General features: G+C 45.8%; 1 protein-coding gene across 1 annotated transcript in view; it reads right to left on the bottom strand.

The window, feature by feature from the left end:
- TMTC1 (transmembrane O-mannosyltransferase targeting cadherins 1) overlaps positions 1-11,826 on the bottom strand; it is a 151,239-nt gene that overhangs the window by 5,310 nt on the left and 134,103 nt on the right. Inside the window, exons 14-19 of the mRNA XM_035550707.2 lie at positions 6,593-6,695; positions 3,347-3,482; positions 2,763-2,907; positions 2,231-2,368; positions 1,700-1,822; positions 501-578 (exon numbers count right to left, since the gene is read on the bottom strand). Coding sequence (XP_035406600.1) covers positions 501-578; positions 1,700-1,822; positions 2,231-2,368; positions 2,763-2,907; positions 3,347-3,482; positions 6,593-6,695 — 723 coding nt within the window. The remainder of the gene's footprint in view (positions 1-500; positions 579-1,699; positions 1,823-2,230; positions 2,369-2,762; positions 2,908-3,346; positions 3,483-6,592; positions 6,696-11,826) is intronic.

Here is an 11,826-nt window from a genome sequence, read left to right as displayed (position 1 = left end):
TACCCTGAGGAAGTCACACAATGTGACTCCTTAGGACCCAAATCATAATGATATCCTAAAGTATTCAAAAAGATAAGAAGCCACAGGGCTACCTGTCTATTTCCATAATTTTATGACAGCATTCTGCACTAGACATCTTTATTAAATTTATTAGGTAGAAAGGAATATTAAAGGTTGACTCACAGTGACATTTATCTAAGGCAGGTCAACAATTCATGTAGGAAAACTTTAGAGATGGGCAGGTTGTTCCTTGTAGCCTGCCCTCTTAAAAATATGGAATTTACATTACGTATTTCCGAGCAACCTGACTGGGAAAATTTATCTGGCGTGGAATAGACTTTCCTCCTTTTTGGATAAAATATCCAAAACTCTTGGGAACTCATACTGGTCATAAACCTGACCAGAGCTGCAGCTCTTGGCAGTCTGAAGCAAGTTTAGCTCTCTGTCCTGAGTAGTAGTCCCGGTAACTGACAGATTAAGGAAAAACAATATTGTCGTACCTTGATGTGCTCAATGCCTCCCATATTCATCCAGGCCTGTGCTTGGTCTGGGTTGAGCTCTACGGCCCGTTTATAGCTCTACATAAATACAAAACATTTTTAGGTTAAGAGTCTTGGTCTTCAAACAAAAACAGTTTCTAAAACCAGAAACTAAGTTTCCTCTCCCTCTAAATACCTTTAAAATATAATTTCAAATTCTTCTCATACACAGTGCACATGCTAAATTGCAGTGTCTTTGCAGTAGAGGTGACATACTGCTTCACTGTGGAGCTCATCTCGCGGGTTCTCCGTGTCCATACAGCTGCATGAGGAGCCACACCAATCACTGTGACCCTATCCTTGCTGCCCTGCACCTCTGGGGTCTGCTGCACATCCAGGTCATTTCCCTGGGCAGGTGTCTGCCACCCACAAGCCATGTCAGGGCTGTGGTGCTCCTTATCCGCAAGGCTTTAATTCGGAGCTGGCTGCAGACTACGATACAGCTGCCAGCACACAAGTTCCACCCGGACCTGAGGGCAGCACTATTCCTCCCCATTGCTTCTGCCACTGTACATGGGAGAAGAAGCAACAAGTACCTTGTGGACTCTGACAAACAGCACCATTTTTATGGTGTCACACAGGAAAGGATTCAAACCACGATTAGACATCTCTAGGGATATTGAGAATAGTCAGATCTGTCCCAATAACATAATTTTCTGTGCTATTATTCAGCACTAACATAATTTCTGAGCTATCAAGCCTCTTGCTCCACAGGATAAGCCAATCTGCAAGCTATTAGTTAATAAGGTGAGATATGGTGGGCTCTCACAGGTCTCTGTGCTTTTAGCTGAGCCATCTTGGAGCTGGCCGTTGCTAGTGAGAGGGGCTGAGGCAGGATGGACCAAGGGTCTGGTCAGTGCAACAAGACCTAGGCTCTTCCGTAGTCCAACCATGACCCCATACTTAACCTCTCAGAACAGGGAGCTGTATTTCCACACTTGAATGAAAAAGGAGTATTTGTGAATGGTAGAAAGAAGTCCTCTATTGAGGAAAAAAACTGAAACTAACTCTGGCAAAGTTGGTTGCTCCATAGCTTTAGCTGTACCACTGATGAGCACCCAAAGCCAACAGGCAGGGTGTGTGCACCATGGACCAGATGCAATGAGTTAATTCTATCTTTTAACCTATAAAACTATCCATAGGGCTTAGAGCAGTCATACCTCAAAAGCCTCGTCAAGGCGATTCTGTTCTCTTAGCTGGTTTCCTTTTGTGAAGAAGAGCTCTGATAAGATTTTTGGATCCTTTGGTTTTAGCTGAAGAGCTTTATCTATAGCTTCAAGTGCCTGTGAAAAAGCAAGAGGTCATTGTATCACTGTATTCTGCACCTTTCACCTTCTCAGGTCTCCCCACCACTAAGGCCTCCCAGTACAGAAACCCAAGGAGCAATATGTCATCATCCTCCTTCCCTTATTTGCCCCACGCTGTTATCGTGGAAATGGGTGTTTCAGATGCCTGTGGCTGACGGGCAGTGGGTCTGACAGCAGCATGAGCAGTAAGTGCTCACAACCCCTGAAAACTACAGTGCTTGGCTTTAGTACCATTACTTAGATAAACAGAAGGTTTTAGTGGGAAAAAAAAATCTCCTGGGTGTGTGCTAAGACACATGACACCTCTGGAGAGATGGAATGTAAAATTCTACCTGAGCTCTGTATGTGAGCCCTCTGGACAAGGACACCCTGTGACCACAGTACCTTAGCATAGTGTTCCTGCTTGCTGAAGATGGCTGACAGAAGGCGGTAGCACTCCAGACATTCCACATCTTCATTGAGTATATGGTTTGTCATCTTTTCAGCTTCCTTCGTCCGCCCCATCATTGCTAAAACCTGGGCCTATGGGGTCACATTATGAAAGGTTATGATTTTAAAAAGTTCAGCCCTCTAATACACAGTACTGGTGACAGGCTCCTGCTCTCTGACAAGGCAGGGACTGCTGATAAGAGCCAGCCGCTCAGCAGCACCTCAAGATGGAAGGACCATAGGAACAGCACAGCACTGATACTTCCTAGCAATAAGAGGCAGGTAAATTTTCTCCGTACACAGTCCTGCTCAGCTAGAAAGGCAGTGGCTGAGACACAGGGTGTGAGGTTGGGAGGGGGTGAGGAGAAACGAGAAGGGTGTAGGGTGGGAGGGACAGTCACTGGGTGGCTGGGGTGGAGGGAGAGCCAAGCTCTGAGCCTTGGGTAACGTCCAAGCCCTGGCGTGGACATGCTCATCCGGCACTCACCAGAGCCAGTCGGATCTCTTTGTTTGAAGGCTGCAGCGATGCTGCTTCTCTGTAAACCTGCAAAGCTTCTTCGTATCGCCCCGTGTTATAATACAGAGCCCCCAGTGGGGACAGGATTTCAGCTTTCCGGGATACCTTCAGTGCCCTGAAATTTGGGAAGAAGAGAGATTCCCAGGTGATGTGGGAATCAGAGCATATGAGCAAGGTGTGGCTTGCACTGGGATGGAGTGTTACCGGTACAGCACTCACAGAGCAGATTTGAGCACAGTGGGAATAGCACTACAAAGCTGCTCAAGCCACTGATGTTTCTGTTAGAGCATTCCCCATCCTAAAGTAGCAGCGTGCCCTGCCTAGGGGCTTGGGAGTGGTCCAGGGAAGTCAACACTGCCTGAGTCAGTGCTTTCGTTCCACGCATTCCCCAAAAAATAGCCAAATAAGCAGAAGTAAATCTGATTTCAAATGGATGGAGAAGGGTGGGAAAACCCAAGCATGCACTGGTAGATTTGGGTATCATGGGCTCTTTAGCACAGGCAAGTCGTGTGCAGGGACAAGGGAAACCTCTGCCTCCCACCTCAAATTCTTACCTCTTGTACCACGCTTCAGCCTCTTTGTTCTGACCCAGAGAGCGGTGAAGCCTGCCCAGGTTTACCATGGCGACGTGGTGAGCTGGGCTCAGACGGATGGCCTGCCTGTAGTGGGACACAGCTCTCTCTGGAGCCCCTGGAGAACAAATAGGCTGTTAAACTGGTGCCTCAGAAAAATCCTGTGGCAAATTCAGCATGAAGCAATGCTCTGGGTTTTCTTTCAGCTATTACTGCATGCATGGGAACCATTTTGAGAAAGAAATTTGGGGAGAAGAGATGTTTCCAGGTGATGTATGAATCAAAGCAGATGAGCAAGGTGTGGCTTGCACTAGGACAGAGCAGAGAAGCTCTGCACTCTGCGTGGCACACTCACGCCACCACAGTTTTATGGTCCTGGGGAAGGATGAGCGTGCCCACAGCAGCAATCCCTCTGGCCACCTGAGAGGGAGAGGACCACCCCAAACTGCATGTCAGCACGCAGCAGGGGTCGGGATGGCTGATGGGCAGAGGCAGGGGAGTGTGAGCACAGATCGGGGTGCCAGAAAGGAGGCTGGGCTGTGCAGGAATTACAGCTGTTACTGCTACAGCACTGACAGAGCAGCTTTGAGCACAGTGGGAATAGCACTAAAAACCTGCTCAAGCCACTGAAGAACCTCTGATGTTGTTGTCAGAGCTTGGCCTTTCTAGAGATTAAGTGTAAGGAAAACTGCTGACAGGCTCCAATATTTGGAGAGAATCCTCAGAAATAGACTTTGCCGGGGTAGGTTTTTGTAAGTTGAGTACATTCAGCAGAAAAAGGCTCCTGACTGAACGCACCCCTCTATCATGCTGCAGGGGGGATGTAACCCCTGTGCAGGCTGGGGTCATGTCCCACCTCCCAGGAGAGCATCCTTCTACCCTGGCCCACTGGCCGTGGGTGAGCAGTCAACGGAGACATGGAGAACAAGCCACCCAGTATTCCCCACGACCCCACGAGAGCTGCAAATAGCTCCAGCCATTTCAAAACAGAGAATATTCCCTATACCTCTGCTGCTGGCCCTGCTCAGTCTTCATGCACTGCGCAGTAAGAATGGGAGTAGCCACCAGTAACAGTTAATTCCCACCTTGGCGCAGTAAGTCCAAGACCACAGTGCCTGGATGCCCATTCTGGAGCACGTAGACACCGTCTCTGTGTTTCAGAGGAGCCATTGGGTGGCACTGCTTCACTGTGAGAAACCCTCTACCTGGGTAAGGTCCTGCGGTCCATGACATCACCAAACACCACAAAACGAGACTGTGCAAATGCCTTGGAAAGCCTATCATAATTCACCAGTGCCCGTATTTTTAGGAAATGCCAATGTTCAATTTGAATGGAAGAAAGGTGCCAGACCATTCATCCATCAACTTAAGTTCTACTTCTAGTAGTATATTTTTATTTACCTAAATAATGTCTTTCCTCAAGAGGGATCTTGCAGTGCTTTCCTCAGGCAGAGCCTGCTTACTACTAAATAAATTAATGGGGCACGGTTAAAAATCTCAACATTTCTGTAATGCAAATATTATAATTTCAGCTACAGTGCTGGTTTAATTAGTTTGTACACTCTGTCTCTTGTTACTGCTGAGCAGATGGAAGTTTGGGAAAATCACATGTACAGAACATGCCAAAACAAGCAGCTGGGCAAGCACCTAAGTCCTTAAGGTCAGCCAGTGCCAGCCCTGTTCAACACGCAGGGGTAATACACGTCACTAAGGGAGACACATTGAGTGTCTATATTCACTGCCAAGTTATCTAGAGATCCAGCTCTCCGGAGCTGACACTTACTGGAGGCTCTTGCACAAAATCCTGAGAGTTATTTGGAGTGGTGCTTCACGGTGATCCCCCTGTGCCCACTGGGGAAGAATGCAGTCTGTGAGCGACTCACTGCAAGCCAGTTCCTTTGTGGTTTGTCATGTCTCTAAGAAGGTTATTTATACATCAGGGCCTTTAGTTTTGAAAATCAGTGTGGTGGGTTTTTTTGTTTGTTTGGTTTTTGTTTTTCTATTGTTTGTGTGTAGGGGAGTACAGTAATAAAACAGGAAAAGTTAGTTTGGACTTTGGCAGGACACACAAGTGCAAAAAAGAAAGCACAATGCACTGCATTTGAAACAAAATTTTTGGTAGGAATAGGGTAGTTTATCTGGGTCAGGAAGCAGAGAGAAGTACAATGTCAGAGTGAAATTACTGAGGAGTTTTTATTATTTGCACATTTGAATTTTACCAGGGCACAAATTCAGAATCTCAATTTCTGTCATTGATGCCACAACTTTTTGGATTACAAATATTCATTTTGGCTTTCTGGTTATTTCACATTGGTAGTCCAGAGGAGTGACATCTGAGCGTCGGCTCAGAGTGAGGACAGCCAGCTGCACACCAGCAGACACCACTTTTTGCCATCATCCTTGCTTCCCAAGCACCACTGGAGCCGGGCACAGTGTGAGAGGGGCAGAAAGGGCAGCAACTACACACTTTAAGCCTACAATACTTCATCAAGTCACAGCTCTGTTCTGGAGAGACTTCAGAGGGCAGCTTGGTTTCCACTAGCTGTTTGTCAGTTCAGACTTGGACTTGCTTATAAAGCTGTCAATAAAAGGTGGCAACTGCAGAGGCATTTTTTTCTGTTATTTGGATGCCAGGAAGTGCCTGAGTCCACGGAAGTTGGATGGGAACCAGGAGCCCAGAAAAGAAAGGCTTTGTATGTCATTATGGAGCTCCTGAGAAATCAATTCACCCCATAGTATCTTAGGTTTTGTTTTCACAGATGATTGTGATTTAAAAGCCATGTTTATTTTTATAGTAGTGGCACTCAACCTTTAGTCAAAGAGCTGCTTTGTCACCAAAGAGCTGCAAATGCTCCAAAGACCATAATGATCCATTTGTGTGCCTGGGGTTGTACTTGATGCTGCTGTGCCTTCCTGAAGAAATAGTAGGATTGTCAGGGTGCTGCCCAGCTCAAATTGAAAAGAGGACAACTGCCTGTGTGAATATGGTGAGAAACGCTGTAGGAAACATCCAGGCTGAATGCCACTGCTGCACACTAACCGCAGCGACTACAAATTTCAGCACACTCTGCCATCTCAGCAGAGCAGGGATATTTATTTCCAAGCTACAGTGGAGGCACATCTACCGCTCTGGAAGCTTTTGACACTCTTTTAGAAGTGTACTGCTGAATAAAACAAGCCAAAGCAAATAAGCCTGAGAGAGAAAATCCCCTGTTCCACGTCACTTACCGGTATCAACCAAGAAAACTCCGTAGTTGTTATGCAGATCAGAGCTCTCTGGACAGTTCTCTATGCCAGCCTTGTAGACCTCCTCTGCTTCCTTCAGCCGTTCCTTAAAACAGAAGGAGATGTCTTAGCTGTGGCAGAAATGGTATCAGCACCATTTGTTGGGTACCTGCATTTTGTGGTAAGGCTCACTTTGGCACTGCTGGTGCCCTTCCTCCCTCCCCACATGGGGAGCTCAGGCCCCAGTTTGCCCCACCAAGCTGCTTACCAGGGGAACCTGGCCGTGGCCACTGGATTCTTGGAAGCCAAAATTTTACCCAGTAGCATGGATGCAATATATTTGCTGTCTGGCACTCCGCAGCAATGCAGACAGCTTTCCCCCCATACGCTCACAATTGGAACTACCTGTGAAATACAGATATCAGCTGGAAAAGGTTGGGCGGTTTGTGTGCAATGTCAGTGAGCTTCAGCTAGCACACACCCAGCTGGGAAATGCACAACGACAGGGGTCATGTTGGTTCTGTTAAGAATCTGTCATTTGGGAGCTGACATATTTTAATTTATTTGTTTAATGAACATCTTGCTGGCTAACTTTCCCCCTCAGGAGCTCTGCTCTTCGTTCCCTAAGCAGCATGGAAAACACAAGGAATGAAAGCTTGGTGTGTGTGACAGCTGAGGGATGAGGAGCTTGCACAGGGCAATGAGGGAAGCAGAAGGAGGATTGAGGGTGATGAAAGAGTGGGGAAAACCTGACAGTTTCAGATGAAAAACAGGTGTTGTCAATGTGTGAGATGTAGCTCACTGGGACTGATAGGACATGCCACTGCTCTGATTCTCAGATGCACTGAGCCCTTACATTTTGCACAGATTTCAGTGAGGTTTGTAGGTGCTGAGCATTTTTTAAAAGTGCAGATTTTTTCTTTGGGAATGTCCTGCCTATGGAAGTGTCCCACTGGCTGTGATCTGTCTAGCCTAAGCTATGGGCAGCCAGGTCCTGAAACAAAAATAAGGCATATTGTTTGGATCAAATAGCAACTTAATAAGGTTTCCATTTCCCTCCAGCCAGACAGTACGTGCCAACTATCCACATGCTCACTAGCACCAGTTATTGAGATTTTCCTCCCCTCTAAACTCAGAGCTTTGCTGTTGGGGTGTACAGACAGAAGGAAGGTTGTTCACAATGGAGACCAGCATGGTGCAGCAGGGTGCCAGTTAAGCTTCCAGAAGCAATGGCTTTTTTTTTTTTCAGTTCTTTCACTTGTGTGGAGCAGAGCAGTCCTATGGTGACAAACCCCGCAACCTCCTACCAAAGTTCCCAGGCCAGATCAATCATTTGGGTTCCTGCTGAGGAAAGCCTGGCACCACCGAGGCAGAACTCATCATGCTTATCCACACTGAAACGAGGGGGGAGGGGGGCATTCACTCCCTGCCCCACCAACGCTCCCTGTGACCAGCTCTGCCTGGCCACAAGAAGGTGCCAAGCAGCTTGGCCTCAAGTGGACTGTGTGTCCTCAGCTGCACGATCACAACTGGCTGTCAAGGCAGGCCATGAGAAAACACTTTCTGGGGAGCCTGGGACATGTCTTTGTGCAAAACAGAGCTGGTTCTGCTCTTCAGCCCAGCTGTGAACTCTCCTTTCCTCCCATCATGCAAATCCCACTGCGTACTGGGCTTTCTCTGGATTTAAAGGGTGTACCTGACAGCAGCATGTGGTCTGTAGTTGTTTAAAAGCACGGACTCCTTCCTCACCTCTTATATCAGAACTGGAAAGCTGGAATTAATAGCTCTGGAAGACTATGGTTGATGAAAGCAAACGGTTTGTCATGGTTAAGTGCTTTCACATTTACATGATAAAGGTCAGCCAGCAGAAAAGATAGGGTGTGATAAAACACAGAAACACATTTTTTAAAAGTGATTAAGTTTGGACATTTTGGATATATTTATGTGAATTTGACATCATTATCCTGCAGGGTCAGGAAAAGTGGAGCGATTGTCAGAATTGACTAAAATGAAGAGCAACCTCTTAAGAAAGTACGTGCGTCAGACAGACATTAACAAGTATATTTTCAAGAATTTCTCTATTGATTTCTTTTCCACTAATTTTATTTTTCAGCAGAGGAACACGGCTTTGTATGCATATATGTCAGTTGTCTTCATTTTGTTTACCAATCATAAACCCGATCTTTAAGCAAGAAAGGGCTACGTTAAACTGGATCAGCAGCAGTGTCCCATGTCAGAATATTCCCACTCACTGATATCAAGCACTTTCAGCATTTTTGTCACGGTTGCATTGCACATGCGTTCGTAAAACACTTTTTGGCATCTAACACCCTGACCCTGCATGCCTCGGGCTCAGAGCAAAGTCTGGAATGACTCCTCCAACAAAGTGCTTGCATTAAGTGCAGTCAGAAATTGAGAAGGGTGGGCCCATTTTTTTGTGCCAGAGCTTTCTCCCTCACAGCCTTTCTTCTTAGGAGAAATGCTGTAAGTTCATCAAGGCTTGATTCTCGTTAACACTTAATAATGCCGCTTCCAGACCTTCATGAAACATTCATCAAGCTCACAGAATTCAGAAGACTGGCTTAAAAAATGTATGAGATTTTTATGATATTAAGAAAATTATGCATGTGAGGATCTCTCAGTTAAACTCCAGGGTTTTTAAGTCTGGTTTTGTGTTTTTTTTTCATGGCTCAGAATTTCAGTCTGGGTACGTCTGAGTAGGCTTGCTGCTGCAGCTAAGAGGGTTAAAAAGTTTCTTTTTCTTAGGGCAGGCTGATATTCTTCCCAAAGAAAAAACAAAAAGTAAAAAAACAAAAAACCCAAAACCTTGAACCCACAAACTAGGGCCTGAAAAAAGCCATCAGGTAGCATGAGACAAGTGATAAAGCTGCAAGAGCTGGGAAGGTGCTGCTCCACTGCCTCAGAGTAAACCCAGGGGAACCACAGTTACAACAAGGGGCACAGCACTGGCAAGCAAAAACATTAAACATTTGATTTCTGATGTTAGTACCACTGAAACGATCATGGAAAACAACAATACCTTGCGACTGAGTTACGCTATCAAGCAGACAGCAGTACAATGGGAAAGCATTTATAAAAGGCACAAACGAGCCAAACTTTTATACAGCGTGGAGGTGTTTTCTTTTTTCCAGATGGGGCTCTGACTTCAGAATCAACTCACAAGGAGGTAAAAGGGCAATCACACCGAGAAGCACCCTAAGCCCCTGGTGCACGAGAGTTGCCTCTTACAGTATGTTTTACAGCTATGGCCAGAAAGACACCATAAGCTGTATTTTAGAATCATAGCCTGTAAAGTTCGGGGGATCATACTGTACAGGATTGACCAAGGCAATCCCAACACAAGGCAATCCTGATGACTTGTCCCTGGAGATGTTCAAGGCCAGGCTGGATGGGGCTTTGGGGAAGCTGGTCTGGTGGGAGGTGTCCCTGCCCACAGCAGCGGGTTGGGACTATGCACCCACGGGTTCATGCAGCCCGCTGTGGTAACTTCTTGCATATTGCCTGGCATCACAGATACCCAAACAGTTGTAAGACAAACTCTGGGCCACAATCAGAAGGAAAACCAGATCTGTAACTTTTACCCTACTTGGAAACTATTGCTTGGACAAAAAGGAAAACCCCAAACTGAAAAACAGAATCCCGTTCCTCCCTTCTGGCACATATATCATCCTCTGAGCTTGAGATGCCAAAAATTTCTGCCTGTACCCCTCCGGAAAGCACACAGCATTAGGGTGGAATTCTGCAGCCCGCAGCCTCAGGCAGCAGCAAGTATTTGTAGGACGCCTACGGAGGTCACTAGGATGGGTGTGTGAGGAGGAGGTGCACAATCAGGTAGGCATCTGCTGTGGCTGAACATGAGAACGTGCTAAAAGCCTGCAGGAAATCGTTATTTTCTGAGGAAACTGTACAAACTATCTTTTCTTCCCTACCACTTACTCAAGTCACAAGAGGATGAACAATCTATGCATAAAAGCAGATGAATTATTGCTGGACTTACTAATGGCATTGGCTTTGGGCAGAAGGCCTTGAGACTCTATAGTGGTTTTATTGCTCTGTTGATCTTACAACTAAATAATAATTTCAATTAATATTAAAACCAGGTATTACTGCAGCCAAGTCATTTCTTATAACTGCAGGAGACTCTTCATTGATGCGCTTATTCAAAATACAGTTTCCATTAAAAGAAGTTCTTCTCTCAATTCACATACTGTATTTCTAGGTCCCTGCAGCTGATATTGGTAATATTCAAACGTTTAAAAGTCAATTAAAAGGGAAAATAAAATAGCACATCTTTCAGTAACCCATATATACCGCAGGTGAATTTTGCAGTGTCTACACGATTGAAGCCTAAACCAGAACAAGACCTTTGCTTATAGTTTTGCTGAAATATATCTACTTGTAGAGACAAGATTTAATTAACCAGACTAATGGAAAATAGTGAAAGATGATATTCCATTGCTATGTCTGTATTTGCATTTTGGCAAGCTTTCATTTAAGAAAGTTTTAGCATCCCATGCTATGGAACAGTTAAGATCTGAAAATCTGGGGACAGAAAAAAACAGTTTTCAAAAGCTTAGTAGAAGCTTGCTGGAGTTGTGCAGGGGACCTCACCATGCACCCACACAGAGCCAGAATGGGGCCAGTGGTTGTGGCTGCAGTCCACAGGAACAATGCACAGCATCCCTCATCTCCAGCATGCTTGCAGAAAAGCAGGGCTTCGTGGTCTTGACATGGGCACCCACGCTTCATGTGTACTTTTGAACTCAAGAATTTTGTGCCTCAATTTCCCTTTTCTTCTGCGGAGACACTATTTCACCTCACAGGGACCTTCTAGAAATAAATTACCTCACTGCAGTGAGTGGCAAGCACCCCAAGTAATGAGCATGGTAAAAAAAAGCCCAAGAGGAAATGAGTAATCCCGCCTCCAGAGCACATTCTGGGCCCTGTGCAGTAAATAAGGCCTGGGGGCACATATCCAACAATGAGGTTAAATAAAATATCCAACAGCTGCTCATTAAGAGCAACATAAAGCAAGGGAGCCTTTCCACCCCCAGTACATGATCATCTACCGTGGTAATTAGGAACTTTATCCTGATGGGTACATGCAAGGGGCAGAATTCAGAGGCAGAAATTCCAAGCAGAAACCTTGTTTCTGGCTTCTTCTAGCTTTGGAGGGCTTTCTTATAAATCTCAAGGTTATCTATGTGGGTTTGTGT

This window comes from Cygnus atratus, chromosome 1 (genome assembly GCF_013377495.2).
Source record: "Cygnus atratus isolate AKBS03 ecotype Queensland, Australia chromosome 1, CAtr_DNAZoo_HiC_assembly, whole genome shotgun sequence".
NCBI classification, from domain to species: domain Eukaryota; kingdom Metazoa; phylum Chordata; class Aves; order Anseriformes; family Anatidae; genus Cygnus; species Cygnus atratus.
This window is presented reverse-complemented; position numbering and strand designations above follow the sequence as displayed.